At 51.6% G+C, this 24797-nt stretch overlaps 2 protein-coding genes across 3 annotated transcripts in view; one reads left to right on the top strand and one right to left on the bottom strand.

Annotated features, from left to right (window-relative positions):
- LOC104314055 (solute carrier family 23 member 1) overlaps window positions 1-24797 on the top strand; it is a 39962-nt gene that overhangs the window by 2909 nt on the left and 12256 nt on the right. Inside the window, exons 1-4 of one of the 2 annotated variants that reach the window (XM_069773282.1) lie at window positions 13957-14426; window positions 17989-18138; window positions 19424-19581; window positions 23304-23463. In XM_069773282.1, the coding sequence (XP_069629383.1) occupies window positions 14373-14426; window positions 17989-18138; window positions 19424-19581; window positions 23304-23463 (522 nt within the window). In that variant the 5' untranslated portion in view covers window positions 13957-14372. Of the gene's footprint in view, window positions 1-13956; window positions 14427-17988; window positions 18139-19423; window positions 19582-23303; window positions 23464-24797 lie in introns of those variants that run through there. The other variant, XM_069773283.1, reaches the window with a different exon arrangement.
- On the bottom strand, window positions 628-8897 carry LOC138682478 (sushi domain-containing protein 3-like). Its single transcript, XM_069773373.1, has 5 exons — window positions 8329-8897; window positions 6395-6583; window positions 3806-3941; window positions 2556-2735; window positions 628-2242 (listed from the first exon to the last, which is right to left on the bottom strand). Exons 1-5 carry the CDS (start codon window positions 8504-8506, stop codon window positions 2002-2004), a joined length of 924 nt encoding a protein of 307 aa, XP_069629474.1. The 5' UTR covers window positions 8507-8897; the 3' UTR covers window positions 628-2001.

Below are 24797 nucleotides of genomic sequence, written 5' to 3'. Positions count from 1 at the left end.
TCTGAAATCTGTTCTCCCAGAGATGTTACCACCATCGCTGATGGGCTCGGCCTTGGCCAGCGGCAGGTCTGACTTGGAGCCGGGGGAGCTTCGAGCAGCTTCTCGCAGGAGCCGCCCTGCAGCCCCTCTTCCGCTACCAAAACCCCGCCACACAAACCCAAACCACGCGCAGTGCTGTGTCCAACGTCGCGGCCGGCGTGCCTGCACACAGAGCACCTTTCCCACGGGTGGTCTGGGCGGTCTGGTGAGCATCCAGGAGGGGACCGAAGAACAGCGTACCTTGAAGCAGGATTATTCCCCTCCCTGTGCCTTAGACTTGGCTGGAAAAAGAGGCAGGAGAAAAAGGTGAGGATGTGAGCCAAAGGGAAGCGTGGAGCAGGTCCTGTTTTTCCTGTCCTTTCTACAGCTTCAGTTGTCTGAGGAGAGTGAAAGGTTTTTTCCTTCTCGTGGTGCAGTTGCTGGTAAATGGCCACTGCCAGTGTTGTCATCTTTTGCGAGGGATCTGTAAAAGCTTTACCACCTGCTCCCTCCCCCATCAAACCCAGCCCCCAAACCAGACTTTCCATAGCTTGGCGATGTGGAAAGAAGACATAGGAGGTGGAATAAGGAGAGATTCCTTCATTGTTATTAGAAATAGAAAAAACAGCGTCCCTAGCTCTCTTTCCAGGGAGGAGCGGCAGTGGTTCCCAGATGTCCACTAGTAGGAATTGCCTTAGCACAAAAATGTGCTACCTTGCATCTTTTAAGGCTTCTGCCCTTGAAATGGGATGCAAATGTTGATAGAAATGAAGTCAGCAGACTAAAACTCCTAGCCTTTGCAGCAGGCTTGTTTGAGTATTGCAGTTTGCATCCTTGAGCACTGGATGGCAGGTGATGCTGGGGGTTCACGTCCTGGGTGCTCGTTCTTATTCCCTGCCCCATGCATGCAGCGGCTTTTGGAGCTGCCAGCACCTCTTCTGACTGACACCGTAATGCCTCCCAAATTAAGAGAAGCATCTCTGGGCACACGTGATGCCACGTTACTCAACAAGCCCCATCTGCCCAAACTGCGTCGGGCACGCTGTGCAGGAATACGTCTGTCCTGCGGTGCGAACGGGGCCGAGGTGTCCCGAAGCTGCTTGGCCAGGCTCACTGCCTGGAACATGCCCCTCTATTTCCACCCAGGAAATCCTGGACAGAAATACAGGTGTCTTTGCTTTCTGAATGCAAATGATGGCACTTAGGCTAGCTCTTCGGGTGCTGCTGTAGGTCCTGATGAGAATGTCTAATGCAGGAGAGAGGGGATGAAAAACCCCAAGTGGGTTTTTTTTTGTTTTTTTGGTGGGTTTTTTTTTTCATTGTTATTGGGATTTTTTTCCCCGAATGTGCTAGATCCTTTGTATTAAAGATAAATTCATGTTTTCCTCATGACTGGCTATCTTTGCACACTTGTCACTGCATCTCACAAGTCTAAGACTGTCTGTGTAGAAATGGGAAGATATGGTGAGTTCTGAACAACAAAACCCCCCCTTTAAATCTCAGCCTACATTCAAGTGCAATGAATTGTAAATGCTTCCAATTATCTAATGACATGGATTCCTTGTTCCTGGTAACTGGCTGTCTTCACTTTCAGCCTTTAAAAGAGCCCTAAACAGAAAATCAGCCTCTTGTGTTTAAAACCTGAAAGTCTGCACATGCTCAGCTTGTAGGTTAAGCTGGAGCTGCTCAGACTTGGCTTTATGCATCTCACCGAAATGATCAATTAAGAAGCTTGTAACCCAGGAACTCTTGTTTGAAATGTGCACTTCTGGACAGGGGAGAGAAATAAAAGGTTTCTATCAAAAAAGCCTTTCAACACAAAGTGTCAAATTTTCTCCATTTGAAAACCCAGGTGCAGTAATTGGCTCTTGTGAGATTCTTTCCTGAGCTCTGCAGCGTTTTCAAGGAATTGATGGTGTTAAAAGAAAAAAGAGGGGGGGGACGGACAAAAAAAAAAAAAAAGTGGAATGGCAGTTCAAATTTTCAAACCGGCCTCCCGAACTTGTCGAAGAGCTTATGTTCCTCGTAGCTTCTGTAGTAGAGGGGGAGCAGGTCCCTGGGGAGGTCGGCGCGGCAGGGCACGGCGGGCAGCAGGACGCTGCGGGACGGGTGGCCGGGCAGGGCAGCGACGGGCAGTGTGCCGGGCTGTAATGCCAGCGGGGGCAAGACCCCTGCTTCGGGGTACCGGGTCTGCGGGGGCACCTTCGGCGGGTTTTCAGGGCTCCTGGTAAAGGCAAGAGGACGAGGGGGTAGTAAGAGGGGGCTGCGGGGCCGATGGGAGCCCGCAGCCCACCCAGGCGATGCTGAGGCAGGGCGAAGGAGCGCCCTGCGCCTCCGGATCCTCTCCCCCTTGGAAGGGTTTCGTTGGTGTTAGGCGCTAAATGGGGAGCGTGTAAGAGGATGAGGCAGGGTCTCAAATGCCCGAGCGACTGGGCTTTTAGATCTGGCTGCTCCTGCCTCCGAGTAGTCTGGGAGCAGCTCTTGCCCCTGCGCAAGGGGCTGGGGGAGCGGTGCCAGCACGGGGGGCTGAGCCCTACCTTTGGAAAGCCAGGTTATTGCAGCCCGCGAACGCCCCCGGGAACACGGAGCTGGAGAGGGCCGAGAGGTGGTAATCGCGCCGGTGGTAGTGTTTCAGTCTCCCGAAAGCGTTCCTGCCCCTCTCGGGGGTGGAGGGGTCACGCTTCCATCCTCCTCTGACTTTCCTCCTATTCTGCTGCCTGCAAGGTGGAGAGAGAGATGCCCACGCAGATGCTTTTCTTTGCGCTTTGTCGACTGGTGGTTTTCGTTCACCCTCCCTGGCCCCGGAAAGGTTTGGCACGTTTGTATCCTAAACCAAGGTTGTGACCCAGTGGTTTTGACCCTCTTCCTCCGCTCCCAGAAGAAAGCACCGAAGCTATTTCAGCCCCGCAGAAAAGGGGTGCTGGCGAGGCACCGGCCAGCCTGGGGAAGAGCAGGGAGAGGTATGGCTGGTGCCTGCTGAGAGATTGAGATTTTATCTCTAGCAGGGTGTTTTTTACTCCTTGTGAGCTTCTGACAGTAAGAAATTAGGCTCTCGGTTAAAGCTGCATCCCTAGGTAGGCTCCTGCATGGTCCCTGTCGCTGCGATCCCTTGTTCAGGGTAACGTCGCTGGCAAAACCAAAGCGGTCCTGCCGGACCGTAGGTTGGGAAAACGGGGAAGTGCCGCTGCAGAGAGGCTGCTCCGCGAGCGTGGTCCTGCCTGGTGGCACCTCTGCTGGCCCAGCCCCGCTCCCCACCACAGCTCCTCTCCCTGCCCTCCCCAGAGGGGGGTGCTCCTCTTTTCGCCCCGCTGGACCGCGCACGGGCAGTCACACTGACCTCACCCTCAGAAAGGGATATTCGCACCGACCGTCCTCCGCGTATTGTCCGTTCCCTTCTCCCTCCGATAGGGAGAGCTTTTTGTAAATCACCAAGTGAACAGCTTTGCACGTGCTGCGGCGTTCCTTGCAGGAGCCCTCTCTGCCATCACCAGCAGCGTCCCCGCTGCCGGGACCCCTCGCGAAGCAGCCCCCTCTTCCTCACCGGGGACAAACATAGCTCCGCTTTGGGGCAGCGCTTTAACGTTTTTTTACGCGTGAGCGTGTCGAGCTGCAGGTGGTTTCGGACACGAGAACGGGGAGGGTCGTGCTGGAAGGGAGGTGGGTCGCAAGATGCGTCTGTCCTGGGTGGGTGCAACCCGCCTGGCTTCGTGTCTCGGCAGTTGTCCCGTAGCTCTGGCTCTTCACCCCCCCCTTCCCAAAACCACCTCCCCCCCCGCCACATACTCACCCACCGCGGTTCTTCCTCGCCTTGTCCCGCCAGCAGCAGACGGCGAAGGAGACGGACAGGGCCAGGATAACGGCTCCGCTGAGCAGCGAGGCGGCCACCGCGGCGCGGGAGCCGGTGGCCGAGGGCTGCGGGGCGGCTGCGGGGCAGAGCGGGGGGGCGGTGAGTGGGGCCGGGGGGGTAACCTGAAGTTACGCTTCAGGGTGTAGTGGTTATTAATAGCTGCTTAGAAAAAGAATGGTGATTGTGGGGGACGGCATGCTGGCTCGATAAACACGAAAGTTAATGGGGAGTGGTGGGAATCATATTAAAAGTTGATATTTTCTTTAAATAATTAAAGTAAAATAATCACATCAGACAGAAAGTGGAACATGTTCAATGTGTCTTGCATAAAGCACAAAGGTAGCAGGAATTAAGCCTCAGGAAAAAAAAAATGGTGGTAACTTTTTTTTTTTTAACCTGGAACATTTATTTTTGTGTAACTGTTCCTTGGGAAGGAAAAAAAGGAAAAAGTTGAAAAAAGAAGAAAAAGAGTTAAAAAGGGAAAAAGTTAAAAAGGAGAAAAAAGTTTATAAGGAAAAAAGATAAAAAGGAAAAAAGGTAAAAAGGGTTAAGGAAGCATGAGTATTTGAAAGAAAAATTGGCTTGTGAAATTAAAAACAAAACCAACCAATTAATTGGAAACTTCGATGGACATAACCATAGAATAGTTTGGGTTGGAAGGGACCTTTAAAGGTTACCTAGTTCCAACCCCCCTGCAACGAGCAGGGACACCTTCCACTAGACCAGGTTGCTCAGAGCCCCGTCCAACCCGATCTTGAATGTTTCCCGGGATGGGGCATCGACCACCTCTCGGCAACCTGTGCCAGTGCTCCACCACCCTCAGCGTAAAAAATAGCCACTTCCTTCAGAACGCGTGCCGTCCATCCGAGCGTGTGATCCTTACCTGCCATAAGGACGATGTCCGGAAAGAGCAGATGAATTACATCCTGATCAAAGCATAAAGGGAACCTAAATGCTGTTTGCATTGTAAATGTCTAAAGTTAGGGAAGTGGCTCCCATCCCAAGGGCAAAATAATAAGAAAGAATTTGCTAAAAATGGTATGTTTAGGTTTTCAAAGTAATAAAATACACGGATTCAAAAACCCCAACCTTATGACACTTGCAAAATAACCAAACTAAGGCTCCTGAAAGTACAGAGATTTGCTTTTTGTTTCAAAGAGAACAAGCGCGTGGGGATTCTTTTTCCTTAAAATTGTCTTAAAACCTCTTTATTTTGGGGAACTCAAGGTGTGATTTAAAGTTTGGAGGGGTTTTTTTTGTTTTGTTTTGTTCACTCAAGTTGTTTCTGTGTTAAGTGGTGCACAAACTGCAGGCTTCGTTTAGGGCTGAGGAGACAAGGTTTGCTAATGAGCTTTATGACTGTTTTACTACAGGAGTACCTGTGACCTATTGCAACAAAGTTTATTGCTTTTATTTTGCTGTGTTCATTTTTATGAATGAAAGGTACTCACTGACTGTGTGTCACCAGGTTTTATAGCTCTGAGCTGAGGTGAATTGCTTTATTTCTGTTTTCATTTTTAAAGGGCAAGCTGCCTGGGGTGCTTCTGAGGTGAAGCACCTGCAGGGTTGTCCTATGGCTGAGGCACTTTGGTTTCTAATTTGACCTTCGTGAGGTGCTACCATTTCAAAATGGATTTTCTTCTCCTGAGCAAGTGGAAGAGAAGCAGCAAAAGTGAATGCGGCAGACCTTTTCTACTTCTAACTTTTTTTAGCCAGCTATTGCACCACAGGTTTGCCTGTAAACTGTTTCTGAGAGGGCCCCGGGTCTTTGATTGTCAGCACCCAGCACGAGCAATATAATTCACACGTAAGCTATATAGCATTTACAACTTCTGTGGTTTTGCTTGCCGGTGCAAAAACATAAAACTTTCTTGAGAGCCATTTTCCTGAAATTATTTTATATACGCACGCAACACGCAGTGCGTGAGGGAAAGCTTTTAAAGCAATAAACTTTGTTGCTTCGACGTTAAGCCATTCGTTCTCGATGAGCTCATGCCACAAAAAACCACGAGGGCCATTTGCAACCGGCACATGCTCTGCACGCGCTTTCGTGACCCAGCACGTGCTGGGGTGCTGCCAAGTTCAGTTTTCCTTCTCCTGAAAACTTTTGGCTGTGCCCTGGAGCCCCTGTTCCTGACACCCAGAGCCGGGCATCAGCCGCTACCAGGTTTTGACCCGACTTGGTGACTTCTGCGCCAGGTACTGGGAGCGAGAGAAGAGCTGGTTATCTGCTCAGCCCACGCCGGGTGGATTCACCCTCTGCCTTACGCAGCTCACGAAATGCTGCTGCGGGGACCGTGCTGAAGCATGGCATTTCACCTGTACCGCCGACCAGGTAAAGCTGGACCCCCATCCCCTTTTGGGGTGGCCGGGGCACCCCACCTCCTCTCTCCTCGTCAGCAAACCCCAGCGCAAAGGCCAGCGGCTGCACCTCCCCTCCTGACTCAGCAATCGGTCGGCAATCACCTGCACCCCGTTAAGACCCCCAAATTGGGCACAGGGGCTGGGTCACGCCGGTGGGCTCCTTACCCTGGCAGTGGGGCGGGGGGTGGCTCCAGGACGAAGCGCTCTCCCGGCGCAGGCAGGAGAGCCTCTGGCTACCCACCAGCTGGAACCCGTCCTGGCACCAGTACACGAGGACCGAGCCCACGGAGATGCCCGAGCCTCTGTCCACGTAGTAGTATCCGTGGCGCGGCGGGGGGAGAGCCATGCACAGTGCTGGGGGAGAAGGGGAGATGTTAAATGCAGGCGGTGACAAAGCCCTGGCTGGGGATGCTTTTTGCAAAGGCTGCCTGGCCCCTGCGTCGCTCCTGCTGGTCCTGCAAGTCTCTGATTTTTTTTTTTTTTTTTTTTTTTTGCGTAATCCTAAAGGACAGGCGTAGGGAAGTCTAGTGGCTTTGTCTGGAAAATAAGTCTTCTAGTTGCAAACTCTGCAGGGTGAGCGGCTGCCGAACAGCAGAAGTGGGGCTGGGAAGGTAGAGGATGGGGACGGTGGGCAGAGGGCGACCCTGAGGAGGGGAAAGGAAGAGGACAGGCATTTTTTAATACCCCAGTATTCTGGGAGAATATTGTTGGCTGGAACTCAAAGCAATAAAACTACTACCCTATGCTACAGAGAGATACTTTTTCTGTCCCAGCCTTTAAATTTTTTTCTGATTTGTTACCCACAACTGTCCCGAGTTACTCAGTTATCCTCCTTAGGTCATCCTTTCTGCATTGCACCCTTTGCATCTTTATTGCTGTCCTTGTTCCAGCTTGCTAGTACCTGGCGAGAGCTGGGAGTGAGGCAGGCTCCAAAAGGGATGCCAGTCTGACTGTGTGCTTGCAAAAAAAACCCTGGCTATAGTAACACAAGGCCAAGAAAATGCAGATGACTAGATTCTCGTGTAACAGGATCACAGGTACCAATATTCTGAATTAAGGGAAAATACTCTGATCAACTCTAGTTAAGCCAAGCTTAAAATCTGCAGGCAGAACTGTGCTTTATCTAGCTTACGGGCAGTAAAAGCTAAAGTGAGAGAGAGGTTTGGTTTGCCTCTGCTTTTGCTGAGATGATGTAGGGTTCTCCTCCAGAAGGGCTGACAAGAAACAAATCGGGTTGAGTAAGATCAGATGTTCTCTAAGTAAGTCCAGCAATACTGTTAACAGGTAGTGGAGCTGTATCTATATGAGTAAATTCAGCGGTACCAGGGAGGCTGCCAACATGCCTGGACTGGATCCGTTGTAGGGTTAAATTGTCTGGCACTGGCTAGCACCTTCCCCGACAATCCCTCACCGTGATTTGGAGATAAGGTGGTCCAGGGACTGTTCCTAACAGGCACTTTGGAAACAACAGATAGTTCATAAAGCTTTGGGAAGGTGAAGGGTTCAACAGTTTGGCATGGGCTGCTCTGTGCTGCTGCTCGCACACAGAGACGGGCAGCCACCCCACGGCAGCTCCGACGCCGTGTCCCACTTGCTGGGGAACATCGAGTGCTCTGCTCTAGGAAGTGGATTGAATAAAAATAATTACCCTCAGCATTTGGAGATTATTTGTGCTTTTAAAAAATCTCCATCCTCATTTCTTCCCAAGGGTTGGAGCTCAGCCCTTGGGGACAGGGATGTGTTCAGTGCGCCCGTACCCTGCACAGGGAGCTGGTCCATCACGATACGCATAGAGGTTAATGTGGAGGAGGACTTTACTCTCCAAGGAAGACAGTTGAGCCTTAAATTTCCTTCCTTAACCTTGCCTTGGACGCGTCACATCTCTCCCAGACCACAGAAGCCGCTGTGGCCGTGAGGACCACACGAAGCCCCGCAGCCCTACGCGTGCCCTCGCCGTGCCTCCGCACCCGTGGGAGAAGCATCATCACGCCATCGGCAACACGTCCCCGCGCCCTTCACCGCGTGTGTGCCTGCACCGGGGGGGGGTCCCGAGCAGCCCTGCAGAGGGAGGAGAGGTGGGCGATCGCTCGCTCGAGTACCTGAGATGTTGCTGCGTACGTCGGTCCCGTTGGCAGTGTCCCTGGGCAGCCCCTTTCTGATGTGTCCTGCCCCGGGCGAGGCGGTCCCGGCCCCAGCGGCATCGCTCCAGGCAAAACTCAGGCAGCTCCAGGGCAGCAGGCAAAGGGCGATGCATTTCCCGAACTTTTGTCCCGTCATGGTTTGGGGAAACACGGCATCATCGGGTGCCTGGCTGTCCCGAGCGCCTGCGGTTTCCCTTTGCTTCTGAGCAGGAGTCAGCTGGGCTCTTAGGGCATTAAGCCTTGAGCAGCAAAGCTAGCAGCCGCTCTCCCCCCGGGGTTTGCCTCTCCTCCTTGCTTCTCCGTGCCACAAACCCCGCGTCCCCGCTCCTAGCACTGCCAGCCCTGCTCTGGCCGCTCGGCTGAGCGGCTCCGAAGCCCTGCGGAGAAACCAGGCGTGGGAAAGGCAGTGAGAAGCAGCAAGCGCTTGGGATCCATCTTTTACAGCTCCCTCCTGCAGGGGCTGGCTGTCACCATCTCTCCGGGTGCTGGAGCTGCACATCAGGCACCCTCCTCCTCCTCCTCCTCTTCCTCCTCCTCTACCTGCCAAAATCCATGCTCCAGCTTGCTGCAGGGACTCCTGAGCTGCAGACCCTCCTGTGCTCATCTCTTCCCTCCCGCCCAACCCTAGGGCTGATTTTCTGTAAACAGCAGTGGAGCAGGATACAAACCGTGGGAATCAAAAGGGTTTCATAGCAGCAACTCTGCCAGCTTTGCCGCTGTGGGAACCACAGAGAAATCAGTTTTCCCTTTTCCTTGGGGTTCCCTCTGCACGACACCTCTGCTTGTCACTTCAGGCCCTGATGTTTTATGATGTTTTATAGCTGTCGTAGCGACCAGCTCTTGCCTCCTGGGCTGTAGGTTGCTCTTACCTGCCCCTACCTGCCTGGTCCCTCGTGTGTGCCCAGGAATCGCTGCATTGCCCGAGTACTTGAGACCAAGATGGTTTCAAGCAGGCAATGCCTCTGTCCCAAGACTTTCCCGTGGGGCCAGCACGCCCGCTGTGGGGCCAGCGGGGCTTTGTGGCATTTTTTGGAGCATCCCCTGCTGTGGCTATCTTCTCCCCTCCTTGCAGCCCCTGGAGATCCCCTCACCCTGGGGTCTCCGTTGCCCCTCCTGTCCTGCACCCTTGCTTGTCCTGGGGCAACCTGGGACTTACTGCAGGTATAAGGGTTAAAGCCCAGGCTGTTACTCATTAACAGCACGGGCACGAATACAGCAGCTTCGGCGGTGGCTGGGTGTGAAGACATTTGCAAGTGCTCACAGCTTGGCAGGGAGATGCTCTGCCTCTGTGGGTCGGTTTTTGCTCATCTCTCTTTTGTGTCCTGTAGCTGCAGCCAATGTGCTTGGCTGAGCACGGCTGCCCACCTGGGTCTGGGGGACCCAAAATTTTGCCTTGGATGTGCGGGCAGCTCCTGTTTGTAAAACCAAACAGCGATCTTACGGTCTTAGTGTGATTTACTGCAGTGCATAAAGGGGAAATAAACATGTCGGATGGAATCGAACCCCTATCCCATCCCATCCCGGGGATGCAGCCGAGGGGGTCTGCGGCAAGGAGGGGATCTGCGGGGCTGGGCAGTGCTGGACCTTGGCTGTGGTCCCTCCCCGGCACTGGGACACCCTCTCGCTCGCAGCCAGGGTGGCTCAGCAGTGCTCTGGCCCTTCTTGCACTTGCAGAGAGGTTTCTCGTCACCCCCGTGGGCCTTTGAACCTGGGAACGCCTTAATCCTACACTGTCTGTGTATCCTTCTGTCTCTCAGACACTCCTTTTTGGTTTTGCTTGTGCTGGTACCTCTCTGGGCTTCTCTCCAAGGGATTTACTTGCTTTCTCAGGAAAACCTGTTTCAACCTCCCATGACTCAGAATGATCTTGCTCAGAAACTACTTTAATTTCTTCTCTTTCCTGCTTAATCCTTCTTAAACAGTGCGATTTCCTTGGCTCCCCTTGGAGATTGGGCTGAGGAGGGGGGGTCCACCCCGGCTCAGTGAATATCATTGGTTTCTTGTTTTGTTTGTGGTTTTGTTTTTTTTTCTCCTTTCCCCTTCTGACTGCAGGGATTTTGCTGTTTGTTTGTGCAATGTACGTAAGTTTTGAGGCAGGCTGGGCTGTGACAGCAGAGGAGCCGGCCTCGGGTGCAAACACAGTCATCTCCCAGCAGCCGGGATGCGGGCAACCCCGTGGGCACTGGGGATGCACCCGTCCGATCGGACGGGACCGACCCTCAACTGGTCCCTCCGCAGAGCCTAAGCCCGGTGCCCGTGTACCTTTTTCTGCCAGGACTGGCCCCACGGCTACCGATGGCTGGAAGACAGTGTGGGAAGAGCCAAACCGGTGCCCTCCGCCCCCCTCCCCGCTGCTGGACGTGTCCTAATGCGAAATAGCTGGGGACCGAGCACGTGCTGCAAGCATGGCCTTCAGCATGGCCGGCGGTGGTAAATCTCGTCACATGTGCCGGGGAATGAATGGGCTCAGCAAAACCCTGGGGACACAATAGCCATGCTGGAGCTTGTGCTCAAAATGCTGAGTAGATGACACGGATTATTCCTTTGCTAATGCTCTTAAGAGCTATTCCTGGGGCCGAGGGAGATAAAGGGGCTTATTATTGCAAAATCAATATCCTGCCGGGGGGGGATTTCAACACCGTTCTCTCCCTGCTTTCCAGTGGCAGCTTTCCGTGCAGAGCTTTGGAGCCGGGCACCTGGCTGTGACCCCAGGCTCAGGAGAGGAGCGTGTCCGTGCCCCGGCTCAGCAAGCCCTTTCCTCGTGGGGAGGGCGAGAAAGAAGGGAGGGCTGCAGCTCTCCCAGCTCCAGGGTCTTGGCTGGGGGCTTCCACCTTCCCGGCAGATCACCCGCGGATCACCTCCTTTGTCCTGGTTTCAGCTGGGAGAGAGTTAACTTTCTTTCTAGTAGCTGGTACAGTGCTGTGTTTTGGGTTCAGTATGTGAAGAATGTTGATAACACTGATGTTTTCAGTTGTCACTGAGTACTGTTTAGACCAAGTCAAGGATTTTTCAGCTTCTCATGCCCAGCCAGCAAGAAGGCTGCAGGGGCACAAGGAGTTGGGAGGGGACACAGCCAGGACAGCTGACCCAAACTGGCCAAGGGAATATTCCATACCATGTAACATCATGTCGAGTATATAAACTGGGGGGAGTGGGGCTGGGGGAATCACTGCTCAGGGACTAACTGGGCATCAATCGGCGGGTGGTGAGCAATTGCATTATGCATCATTTGTACATTCCAATCCTTTTATTGTTCCTATTGGCATTTTATTAGTGCTATCGTTATCATTATTGGGTTTTTTTTCTGTTCTATTAAACTGCTCTTATCTCGACCCACGAGTTTTACTTCTTTTCCCAATTTTGTCCCCCATCCCACTGGGTGTGGGGGGGAAGTGAATGAGCAGCTGCGTGGTGCTGAGCTGCTGGCTGGGGTTAAACCACAACAACCAGTTATTGACAACATTACTGCTTAAGCATGCGTCTTTGCTAATTGAGTAATTCCTTGTTCTGGAAAACCTCACAGTTTAGTAATTTCTTGCTAATCCTGTTATATATACACAAACATACGCATGTACATATACATATGACGTACACAGACAGTTGCATGCACACAGAGACTTCCTACTTGCTTTGCTTATTTCCAAGGGCAGGATATTCCAGGCTGGGGCATTTCACATAGACTCCATAAATTTCTACTTTGACATGTACTATTTTGTAGCCTTCTTCTAGATTCCAGATTACAGCACTAACCTTTCATTGGCCAGAGGCTGGTACTCTTAAACTCTTCATTCCTAACAGGCCTACTCTGATGTCCAGGCTTTTGGCTCTGTAGGACTTATTTCCTGTGTTTTTCATAGAAACCAGCAATCTCTTGGTACTCTTACAGTGTGTTTCTTGCACTGCAGAGTTTCCCAGAACAGCAAAATTGTTTTCTGCCCAGCTTTTTTGAGAAAAGAGATTGTTGTCATTACTGATTTTTTTAAATTATTATTATTTTTTGTTGTTCTCACCCTGCTCACTTAATACTCTTTGTGTGGGCAGTTTCAAATGCTAGCCTAGATGACACAGGCGTTGTTATGCACCCACGTTGTTACACAAGTTTATACAACCAAAGAGAAGAAACCTTGGTTACTGAATGCCTAGGTCTCATCTGAAAACAAGGTTATGGCAGGACTGAGGAGTCATTGAGCAGATGCTGGGCTGAAATTAAAAGGGGGAGGACTTTTTTGATGGGAGGTCTCATAAAAGTCTACTGGGAAGACAGACTAGCCTCAGAGGAATGTTGTGCTGTGGCTTTACAAAAAAATTCACAGCAAGAGATGTTGTGAAGCACAGAGAGTGGCTGATTCTTGCAATGGAGTAGAAGGTTAATGGAGGATATCAGAAGGGACAGATTTAGGTGGCTTCTTGGAGAACTGTACTGTATCCATCAAGAAATGCAAGCAGGAACGTACCTTCAAAAAAGGAATATAAAAATCTGATGCTCCTTTTCTTAGAGCCTTGCAATGGTGCATCCTCACTGGTATTGCGTCCTCACTGGTATTGCTTAATGGACACTGCTGATATATATGGTGAAACAGTAAAGACGCAATGAACCATACGGTGCACTGGACGAGGGATGAGTAAGTCTGTACAACAGGGCGGGCAGGGGTTGAGCTGCTCCCTCTGTGCTGGGAATTGGTAGAGTTGAGGGCAAAAGTGTCCTGGCTAGTTTGACCAGGAAAAGAATTTTTGTTTAGAGCTTGCAGAAAAGCAGTGGCCTCGTGCCAAGGTCAGTGGGGCTGGAAATGCACTCCCTGCAGTTAAAAATACGGGGACGTTCCTACATAATGGGACTTTAGAGAGGAGATCTGGCAAAGCCGTGAACGTCTGATGATTTTGATGCCTTAATATTTAGCTGTCCAGCAGCTGATAGCTTCATTGATGGTGTTTAGGGCGAGGTTGTCTCGTCCTGTAATGCAGTCCTGGTCTGAAGAGAAGGTCTGAGAATACCAAAGCTCTACAGGAGAAATAGGGACCAGAGTTTATTTCAGTTACTCCCTTCCTGTGTGGAAACCGGGAGATGTTCCCAATGGGTGGTCACTGAGCATAGGCGATAACATGTCCCTCTCCTCAGGAGCTCTCTGCAGCTGGTTGGGGAAGTTCACTGCCTTGGGAAGCCATTAAATTAAATTGATACTAAATCTGAGGAGGGCTGGGGTGGGGTGGCTAGAACGGCTTGATAGAGCATTAACACCATTTGCTACTTATTAAGAGGAAGGTGATTATGCTTTGGGGCATCCAATGATCACCCATTCAGCCAGGATCCTTAGTAGGAAGTATTCCTTTTTCAGTCTTATGTCTTTTATCCCTCCCTGGTGTCACGTTTTGATGACTTTATTGGTTGCTGCCTTAAATAGGTTCCCAGTAAAATCCTCATTCTTTTCATGTTTTAATAGGATTATCATACAAGATGACGATGTTTGTACCTAAGCCAAAATACACAATAGTTTACATGCAGAATAAGTGAAACCATCTAGAAACTGAATTTTCTAAAGATCAGCTCTTCAAACACGCCCAGCCCACAGGGAAAAGGCAAGTTGCTGTTGAATCAATAATGAAGCAATAAGTTTCAAGGCTGTGCCAGGAAAACAAGGAAATGTCTCGCCTCTCTGATGCCTCCTCGCATCCTTACCTACGGAGGAAGTTTTTTGTACCATCAATTACTGATTCACTCAGTCCAGGGAAGGGCTGCTTTCCAGTTTGGTTTGAATGCCGGTCCTCTAATCAGCTGGAGAAAAGGAGTCACTTATATAAGCCAAGTGAAAGGAAATACTTCTGTGATACAGCTCGCATGAATAGCTAGGACTGAGCGCCGGTTGACTCCTGAAGTCCAGCTTCTGCATCTTCTCACCCCATTTCTTTAGGGCTGTGTTGACTGGGAGAAGTGGCGATTTGGGAGGCTTTCCTCTTCTTACTGGTCTTTCTTTTTTCAAGGCAGTTGGTGAAGGCAAGTGGAAGGCATGATCCCCTCCTCAGACAAAGAGCTCAACGGGCTAGATAACCCCAGCTTCGTGGTGAGTCTGCTCATCTCTGAAGGGTAATTCTTGCATAAACGGAGCAAGCCCTGCGAAAGGAGGAGGACGGGAGAGCCAGGGGGCTTGGGCTGGCTGCAAGGATGCTGGTGTGTGGTAACGTCTGTCTCGTCTCCTTTATCTCAGGAATCCGAGGAATGATTTCCTCAGGACAGCCTGCTGCTGCTGCTGAAGACTCAGCATACTTTCTACTCTCTGGTGCCCTTTTAAGTTCTTTTCTCTGCATTATTTCTAAAACGATAGCATAGATGAATGGCAGTGCAAGTGTGTCTGTACTGAAAAGCAAGACAGCTCGTGGCTCCTTGTGGCTGTGTCCCTGGGTAGAGCATTTAACGGATTAGTAAAATTACAATAGATATTCAGCCTAGTGAAGAATGTGTTTCTGTGTCTTCTGGACCTATTTCTAGTGGGTGAATTGTCAGAGAGGTGGGTGAAAAAGGGATTGGGGAGTCTGCTGGGGAGGGCACCCTGTAGAGCTACAGCAGGGTAGTAAAAGCTGTAAACGGGGTGTGCAGTGCCCTGGAAATGCTGCGGGCTGTAACAGCCATAGGGTGAGGGCCTGGGGCAGGGCAGCCCCCTTCCTATCTCCAGCAGAGGGGTCACCTCCACCAGAAACGAAAAGAGCTGCGTACGTTCTGACAGCAGGAGTGGAGTGGGGTCCTGCATCCATCTTGGTACCTGGGTACAGACCACCCGTCCGGGCGTTTAACCTGCCGGTGTACGTGTCCCCCATTTCTTGGGTAACTCTCGGTGGGCTTGCTGTGAGCACTGGAGGTGGGGGGCTGTGCCAGCGGCGAGCAGAGCCTCAGGGAGGTGCTCCGAGCAAGTCAGAGGTTTTCTGTTGCTGTTCTTAACAGGGTCTCTTGTTTCTACCTGTTCTGCCATAACGCGGATCAGGCTTGTGACTTCCTCTGGTTTGAATCGCCCCAAAGAAGGTGGAAGACAGAGGGCTTTTACCTGCGGTTCAAGCAGTTCCGTTTCTGACTGCCTTCCCGATGCGCTTATTTAAGATGCTGTGGAGGGCCTTGATTCTGTGCCAGGAGCCTGAGGCACACGGAGGGTGTCCTGGTCCCCTGGGTTCATGGCAGCAGCGGGGCTGAGACCCCCAGCAGCGGTTCCCCTTCCCTGCTCCAGACCGCTCCTGCCTTGTCCTCCTGCCAGCATCTCGGCATCACAGCCCGGCTGAGGTTGGAAGGGACCTCCGAGGTCAACTTCTCCAACCCCCCTACTCAAGCAGGGTCACCTAGAGCCGGTTGCCCAGCACTGCGTCCGGACAGTTTTTTAATCTCTCTAAGGATGGAGTCTCTCCGGGCAACCTGCGCAGTACTTGTCAGCTCACAGCGAAAAAGCGTTTCCTGAAGTTAAGACAGGACCTCCCGTGTTTCAGCTTGAGCCCGTTGCCTCTGGTCCTGTCTCGTCCTGTTATCTCGGCTCCATCCTTCTCCCGCTGAGCCCTGCTCGCTCCCTCCAGCTCCTGGGGGAGGTTTCCATGTGATGATCATGCGGGGCTGTTGCTGGCACAGGCTCTGCCCGGTTGGAATATGCCTCCTGGTTAACATGGGAAAAGTTGCAATGCAAGGAAAGGAGCTTACCGCTGTCTGCCTAGCTTAGGATCTGTCTACCCGTGGTGTTATTCAGGAGTAGCTGTCCCCAAATAACTCCGGGCATGGGCAGTCTTAAGTACCTTGCTGTACAATTGTTAATCCACAGCTCTGGGCTCTCTTCTTCTGAAATGAAAACGTCTCCCCAGGGAGTTATTCAGGAATGCCTTTTGGTCTTGAAGTTCATGCCTGAGTTCAGTTTGAATTAACTCTGTCTTCACCTATCTATTTTGAAGTATTTGTAATGCTCCCAGCCTGCCTAGGCTGGATAAATACACTGCGTTTAAAAGGTATTACATAGCACATTTTCAACAGCGTGATCTAAAATGGGACTTTGGAGACTCAGCCATGGGAATGGAAACCTGGAGGTTTCAGGCAAATGACAAAGTCCTTCAGGATTAATCTGCCACACCTGCAAAATTTACAGCTGAACATAACATTAATTTTACATCCTTATTCCCTGACCGCAGCGTTAGCTGTTTGCCTCCATTGGTAGGTAGGCTGTGAGTGTTACTGCAGGCACCTCTCTTTGCTGGGCATTTCGGTGTCCTCAGGTTCCAGCAGGACTTGGAGGATTAAAAAAAAAAAAAAAAAAAAAAGAAGTTTGCTGCTGACAAACTGGTTGAACTTCTCCTGACAGCAGGTTTCTGTCCCTGCCTGACGGAGAAGGGCATCCCAGCCCAGGAAAGCCCTCCGCTGCTGGCATGCCGGGGACTGGCTGGCTGGAGAAGGGTCGATGAAACAAATGGTTTGGGATCTTAATTACCTTTTGCATTTGGCTCAAAATGTTGTGGCTTTCCAGGCAGCCTCCCTCTACCACATGCGAGTGTGTTTGGCGGGGGGGACGTATACGTGCAGGCGGGATGTGCGTGGGATGTATGTGCGCATGGGGTGCGTGTTGCCCAGGCAGAGTGTGTGTGTGTGTGCACACGTGTGTGTGTGCGCACACATGTGTGCACAGGGGTCAGGGTGGGTTGGAAGGAGGAACGGACGACTGGGGGCATTTACTTAGCTTAAAAGCTGTGGCAACTGAAGCAAAGTAATTATTTTTATTTTCCTTGGCAAAACGCGTCTTTGTATAACTAAACTCTGTGAGGCGTACGGCTCCCTGGGGAGCCCCGGGGCTTCTCGCTGCCTGGGAGGGGATCCCAGCCTTCCTGGGGGGCTACTTCAGAGCCCACCACCTCCCTGAGACCCCAGGTCCCCAGGCTGTGTCCAGGTCCCCGGTGCTGCCCCCACCCTGGGGCGTCCCTCCGGGTGCCATTCCCCATACCTGGGGCAGCACCCCGGTACCCTGCTCCCAGTCGGCTCCTTTGAAACGGACGCTGGGACGCCCCATCCACTGGTGTCCCTGCGTTTCGCCCTGTTCCTCTGTAGGAACGAGTTGTTCTAGTAAGACACGGGGCAGGTGTGTTTATCGAGGCAGAACGTTTGTAAGGGTGAGCGTCAGGAGACTGGAAAGAGGAAGGCTTAAGAAAACGAAATATAAAACATGCTTCTGCTCTGTCATTAGCGGTGGCGGAGTTGTTTTAGCATATTTTATCAAAAGTGCTGTTTGGGTGGGACGGCCAGGAGGGACAGAGACCAGGGGACAGCGCAGCTTTCACCGATTAACCCGCTGCACACTCTTCCTTGCTTCTGGTTGCAGTTTCTCCATCCTTAGCTGGACATTAATGATACTAACGCACTTTGTCCAGATGTCCCTTTGAGGTTGAGACACCCTCTAATGTTTCTTCTGGTCTAGACACACACGTGCATACAGAAGTTTTCCACAGGTGTTTGTACCTCTGTTTTAATTTCCCCCCTCGCTCTTCTTTTTTATCCCGTTGACAACTACGCACAAGGTGTTCCCGCAAGACGTGGAGCGTGGCCGCAAGAGAGGCGGCTGCTGGCTGCCTGCAGGGCCGGGCTGTGGCTAACGAAGGCTCTTCCCTGTTGTCCAGGGTGAAGATGGGAGCCGCTCCTGCTCCTCGACGGATTGCGCTGCCCGGGACCCACGGAAAGGCAGAGGCACCGGCCACGGTGGCAGCAAGCTTGCCTACACCATCACCGATGTGCCCCCCTGGTACCTGTGCATCCTTTTGGGCATTCAGGTGCGACAGGGGGGGGAGCAGGTGGAGGCTGGGGGTGGGTGGAAGTTTAATGGCTCTGCAGCTGGTTAAGGGGGGTGAAACCTGATTTTGGGAGTGCTTTACCTTCGCTGGCCATGACTGGAGTCCTTCCCACCGCCCCCCGAGCACCCACGGTTATCCTTGTGCCCACCGCTGCGCTGCGCCTCCTGAAGCGCAAGTGGGGAGGCAGAGTCCCGGGGCTGGGGCCAAAGAGTTAATACGAGCAGGTTGGATGCCTCGGCTGAAGGCAGCCAAATGCGTAAGGGCTTCTGAACTTCTGCCTTCCCACGGCAATAAGAACTAAGCAGAAGGGCCCACGCTGCTTTGGCTGGTGTCCGTGCCCAGGTGTGTTAAATGACCCAGTGCCACCAGTGCCGTGCTGGGTACAGAGCCTCAGGGAGGAGAGACCTCAGAGTCATTGAGGTAACGATGGACTGTGCTTGGAGCTTGGTGGGCAGTTTGTACTTTGTTTCCTTAAACAGTCATCTCACATTTAGAGTGTATTAAACCAAGGTTTTCTGAACACATCTGCATCATAATTTTAATGAAACGTGCCTCTAATGAACACAGTGAGTTTCTGAATGCCACCAGCTCCACTACTGCAGTCCTGTGCTCTGAGGTGAGAACTAACTACTAAGGTTAATTATTTAAAGCAAAAATAAGTTTTAAAAGTTATTTTCAGATTTAGTAACTAATGGAAGGTATTGTAGAAATATGTCTGTGACTCTTCTGAAAAATGCAATGCCTGATTTTTCCATTCTTTGGAATTTTTTACGGTTATCCATAATTGCACTGTTTAAGAAAAGCTACTGATAGCAAAGAATGGGTAGCCCCAATTTGCCAACTTTTTATGTTATACTTTGTGGTGCAAATGAGATGGACTGAAGCACTGGCATTCACTTTGCCTGATCACCCTCTCCCTTTACCTTGGGATGTCCCCACCTTCCTGGAAGAGTCGCCCCGACTGCTTTGTCTGCAGGTGCTGGGGGTAAACTGGTTGTGTCTGACAGTGGTCTGGGGAGTCCAGAGCACTACAGAAGGTCTTTGGGCACGGCAAGTGGGAGAAGTTTGGGGGGCTGCATTGCAGTTCTTGTAGGTGCTTTGGAACAGCCCCTAACAGAGCATTAAAGCTGCCAAAAAAAGAATGGGTAATGCTAGTATCACCCAAACACTTGTGAGTTACTTTTAGATTTCCCTCAACAACTTGGTAATAATATACAGCCAGTTTGGTGTCCTTCTTCACCCAGTCTTTCTCTGTGGCTCCTAGCATTTCCTGACAGCCATGGGAGGTCTCATAGCCGTCCCGCTGATCCTCTCCAAAGAGCTTTGCCTCCAGCACGACCTCCTCACCCAGAGCCACCTGATCAGCACCATCTTCTTTGTCTCAGGGATTTGCACCCTCCTGCAAGTCTTCTTCGGAGTCAGGTAGGCCAAATGCAAGAAACGGGACACGTGACAAAACAGTTTGTAGATGCAATTACTACGTGCTCGGCCACCAGTCTGCTGTAGAGTTCGTCTGTCAGGGAGGGACGTTTGCTGCCCTTCGGCAGTCGGGGCACGTGCCAAAGCACCCTGAAATAGCTGTACGTGATGGCTGTGCAGGGCTACCTCGCTGTTCTGACTTTTGCATCTCCTGGTACTTGATGCACCTTTGGTTTGGCTAATAAGGAGTGTGTCCTGCAAAATAATAAAGTGTTGAAACATGCATTAAACAGTATCTGCTTGCTGCTTATCCCAGGGATCCTCCAACTGAGGCAGGACCCTTCTTATCTGCACCTGGGATCAAGGGAGCTCAGATCCTGTAGGAAACTCTAGGGCTGGGGATAACTGGGAGAAATTGAAGCCTGTCTGCCACCGTTTTGGGACTCAGGGAGGAGCTCTGCAGCACGTCCTGTTAAGTGATGCCACTTCCCATGTTCAGGGATTTGTGGCACAATCTAAATGTAAGCAAGGTAAATCCTCTTTGCTGCTGAGCTGTTGAAGAGCTGGTGGTGAGGAGATGAGCATGGAGTTGCCATTCACTACCCAGAAAATGAAATACTTAATAAGAGACATGACTGCAAGCACTCCCCCTTGCCACAAAGACCCTGTATCTTTGCTAGCCTTGCAAAATTTCTTTTATTCCCCTTGTCATAACACTGGGGCTGTTCCTCTCTTTCCACAGGCTGTTTTTACCTCCAATATGGTGGGAACTTGTGTTTCTTGCCTCAAAGGCAAAAATCACACATTCTTTGACTTCTGAATCTGAAGGACTTGGTTAAAACTCTTCTACCATCAAATCACTGGTCAACTGCCAGCTCCACAAAATGTTTTTACTTCTCCTGTTTCTTTCCCTAGTGCAACTTTTCCATCTCTGTCTTAGGAAATGGCTGTAGGCAAACCTCTCCCCGGAGGGTGCTCCCCTTCTCCTACATTACAACAGGATTAGTGGAGGTGGGGGGGACACCCTGGCCACAAAAAAGACAGAATCCAGTTCTTCTCAGTTTGGTTAAATTCAGGCTGGGGTGCTTGAGCGCGGCTGCGGCTGCTGGTGCGATTCAGGCTGGAGTCCTCCCAGGCAGCCCCCGAAACGCCTCGGTGAATACCTGAGAGCTGTGACGTCCCGGCTCGCTGTTAGCTGAGGCTGAAAGAGTAGCAGGGAGCCTCTCCCGGGGGTGAATAGCTAAATGAGGAACAAGAGCTCAAATTAAGTGGTGAGGAGTTCTTCCCATAAGATAAGCTTGAATGGCTTTTGCTGTGCTGAGGATGCAATTGCCTTGTTGCTGGCCCCAACTGTAAGGCAGGAGAACATTCCTGCAGGGAAGGTGGGACTCAGCCTGTGGTCAGAGGCAAACCAAGCCTGAGGAGACAGTTGGAAGCAGGTTTTTGGTTTTTTTTCTCCTTTTACTGTTTTCTAAAACCCTGTAGTAGTTGATAGCCATAAGTCACCAGCAAGACAGCCAGAAAAGTGGTAAATAACGAGTTGGAAGGGATGCTTTTTCCTGGAAAACATCCGTGCCACTCTCCAAGGCCTGGGGAGCCCTCAGCTAAGCACTCTGCATGGTTCCCGGTGTCTGTATTTGAGAAAGACTAATTCAGAGGAGAAGAGGTATGGAGATGATCTGTTCACGTGGCATGGGGAAGGCAGACCGTGTGTCTTAGAGAGGCTGGCCTGGTTAGCGTGGCAAAGGGGCGGCTCACAGGGGTACGGCTGCAGCCTGCAACTGGTCTGGGAGAGAAGTAGGGGGGCATCAGGCAGGAGAAACCATTTTGGCTAAAAGACAATGTTGGCACATGAACGAACGGATGGGAACTGGCCGTGAAGCTGGGGAGGTTCCCACCAAGAGCGAGTGCAGTTCAGAAGCAGCCTTCCAGATGCAATAGCCAAGAGAAAAGCCTGACCCCCTGCAACCTGCAGCTCAGTCATGTTACACAGCGTGAAAAAGCAGCGACGGGTCCCAGACAGTCACTGGAGACACTGTCCAAGAGGGTCCTGAGGGGAGAGACAGGTCGCTTGCCATTACGGTGAGCTCTTCTTAGCAGACGCTTGGACATCATGTAGTGATGATCAGAGCGTGCCATTTCCTTCCCTAAACCTGCAGCTTTCCCTCTTGCAAACCCCGCTGGAAAGAGCTCAGCGTACCCTGTATGCATCGCCTCAGCACCCCCGTTTGCCCTAAGCCCACCCGTGCCAGCACTGGCTGTGAAATAGCTCGAGGGCCAATGCAGCGGGAGCTATAAATCTATTGTTAATTCAACAGTGGTGGCACTGGGCCTTCTCTGTTTCTTTTTGTTTGCTTTTTGCCTTGCCCAGCAAAATCCTTTGAAGGCTGCAACATATTTGGCCGAGTGCCGTAAATAAGTGACTCCACGGATGACTGATATTCAAATATAACTTACTGGCAAAGCTTTGACAGTGCTTTGGTTGTGCATGGCATGAGTAATTGCAGTGGTAAAATATTTGTTTTAGGTGACAGAGACGTGGTGCTGATACAGCTATGCCGTCTCTTATTTTTCAGTGCTTTCCAGAGAATGGTGGAAATGCCTCTGGTTCAGGGAAATCCATGCCCTACAAAAGCACTCACCCGGCTCGTTGCCCCGCTGCTTTTCTGAGCAGGCAGCACAAGAGGTCCTGGCGCAAGGAGAGGTTGCTTTGGGGGCAGCTTCCTAAATGGAGGAACCAGAGGCACCTCAGAGTTCTTCCTCAGCTGGTTCAGAGCTGCTGTGCCATCCTGCGCCCTCGGGCAGCTTTGGATTTTTCGAGCACGTTAGAGGAACAGCCAAAACGATTTGCGCTGTAGTGGGGGCTTAATGCCTGCAGGGCTTTGAAGAGCCAGTCAGGACTTTGAGGTCTCTGTCTCTGCTTCCACTGTACAAAGCTCTGTACAAAGCCGGTGCTGAGCATCTCTGGAGGTGCGAGCTCCTTGCTATATAGCCTGAGGCTCCCCAGAGTGAGGGTTCCTCTAAGCCAGGAGACACACGGCGTGGGGGGAGAGCCATGGTCTCAGACCCATCCATGCAGGTCTCCTTTTCAGTGTCCGTGGAAACAGGGCAGAGGAATTAGCTTTAAAACCTGGTGTACTAAAAGCCAAGTCCCGTTTTCCACTGCCTTCAGTCTGAGGATGGTTGTGACGTGGGGAGCAGCCAGTGCACGTCCTTGTGTTCACCAGCAGGTTGTGAAGAAAACTGAGGCAGCTGAAAGGGACAGAGGAAGCAAATGGATATTGGCAAGATCTGGGCCTGGGTTGATGCTGAGCTTTTCTTCAGAGTCTCACCATCTTTCTTCCTTGGTCTTCTCCCCTTCTCCAGCTTTTTCCTTTGGTTGTTGTTTTACTCTGTGCAGCTCCGTTGTCTCACCATGCCTTAAGAGGACTGCTTTTTCCTTAACGTGGGGTAGCAGAGTTTGACTGCAGCACTGATGTGTCCCTCCATTGCTGGTGTTTGAACCTGAGCTCTTCCCGCCCCGGGTCATTGCTCTTGAGTGCAATGGGCAGCAATTCCCACCCATGGTCAGTGCTGGAGACCTGCCAGAACATTTCAAAAGATACTGCCAGAGGCCATGTGCAGACTGATTTTTAAATTTATTTTGCTTTCCTTTCTCTCACCCCCTATGCAGCTGGGTTTCTAGCATTCCCACTCATCATCTTTTCCCTCTGCTCTCCTTCCAGGTTGCCTATTATTCAAGGAGGGACTTTTGCATTCCTGACCCCCACCCTGGCCATGCTGTCTCTCCCCAAGTGGAAGTGTCCTGCCTGGACACAGAACGCCACCCTGGTGAATGCCTCTTCACCAGAGTTCATCGAAGTCTGGCAGACGCGGATGCGAGAGGTATATTACATTTTCAGCGGCACCTGCTCTGTATCAGGGCTGTTTGCTTTCAGAAGAGCGCCTGACCGTGGCAGGGCCATCATTGCTGGAGAACCCTCCATCCCCAGTGGACCTTGGCCCTCACCCCGTTGCAGCTTCCTAAGCATCTATTCTCTGGCAAAAAAGCAGGTGCTTCACTGCTGCTGAACGGGGGACACGCAGACCTTGGGTGATTTATGGTCCCTGCCAAGTCTCCACTGGTCCAGCCAGATTCCTTCTCCATGAAGCATGGGTAGCCTTGAGGAAGGAAGGGAGGGAAGATGTTTCCAAGGAAGGGACCCTGTCTAAGCACAGGAAACCTAGTAAAAAGAAATGCGAGGGCAAAACTTACTGTAAGTATTACAGAAAAGTGCATTCTTAGGTAGTCAAAAGAGAGGAGGAGAGGTCAGGGATCTCACTGTCTTGTTCTACATCTATTGCCTCATCAGAGTAAGTGGCTAAATTTGCCTCTGTCGATCTGATCGTTGGGGTGCTTTGCAAAGCACTTGGGAAGTGCTGCGAGCTCACGAAGGATTTGCTGTGCAGCACAGGCTGCCCTCCCTACTGGTACATGTAAATCTATCACAAGGGCACCGCTGCCTTCTCCCTTCAGGCTGGGAGAAACCCCGGCCCTCGTGTTCGTATTCCCTCTGGAGCTGGGGAAGGCAAGGTGCTCAGCACCACAGAGGACCCAGCCTGGATTTATCACCAAACCTGTGAAGGCAGAGAGCAGCCTCACCTGCATGGAGCTGACATGAGCAGTAAACGGCATTTCAGGATGTAATTGCTGGCTACTTAGCAGTGATTGTCCAACACAGGAAAGTTCAGGGTGATAAATGTGTCCCCGGAGGGAAACCAATATTCAGAAAAAACCAGAGGCTGTAATGACCCACCTGCCCTACCGTTGTGCTGAAGTGCCCCAAGCCCTTCCCAGATGGGAGATGAGTAAAGACCATGGCCCTGCTCCCGTTTTCGGAGCAAAAGCTTTTCCCATGCGTTTTGGGGGAGCAGGAGGAGAGAGCGCAGGTAAGCTGATGCATGCTTGGGTGGCCCAAGAGGACGGGGAGGAAGGGGTCTCTGGAACAAAATGAGGTCTAACTCCATCAGCCAAGGGGGGAATTGGTGTATTGGTGTGCTGGTACTTTGGTGGTCCTTCCCCACACGGAATGCTCAGCCAGGCTTTGCTGTAGTCAGCGGGAGGCCCCCTTGCCAGTCTGTCGCTGGAGGCTGAGACTGGCTCTGACGCTGGATTTGCACCAACGTACGAAGCAAAGGCTCAACGCCTGGAGCTCACTTCAACCTCTGCTCTCTTCCTC

The sequence above is a fragment of the Haliaeetus albicilla genome, chromosome 28 (genome assembly GCF_947461875.1).
Source record: "Haliaeetus albicilla chromosome 28, bHalAlb1.1, whole genome shotgun sequence".
NCBI classification, from domain to species: domain Eukaryota; kingdom Metazoa; phylum Chordata; class Aves; order Accipitriformes; family Accipitridae; genus Haliaeetus; species Haliaeetus albicilla.
This window is presented reverse-complemented; position numbering and strand designations above follow the sequence as displayed.

Bases quoted from the DNA above. Each gene is read 5' to 3' on its own strand.
- LOC138682478 (XM_069773373.1), bottom strand. From the start codon at position 8,506: ATGACGGGACAAAAGTTCGGGAAATGCATCGCCCTTTGCCTGCTGCCC. The intron at 6,584-8,328 runs GTACTCGAGCGA...CTTCTCCCCCAG, and splicing joins CGTACGCAGCAACATCTCAG to CACTGTGCATGGCTCTCCCC. The intron at 2,736-3,805 runs GTGAGTATGTGG...TCCACCTTGCAG, and splicing joins GCGAGGAAGAACCGCGGTGG to GCAGCAGAATAGGAGGAAAG.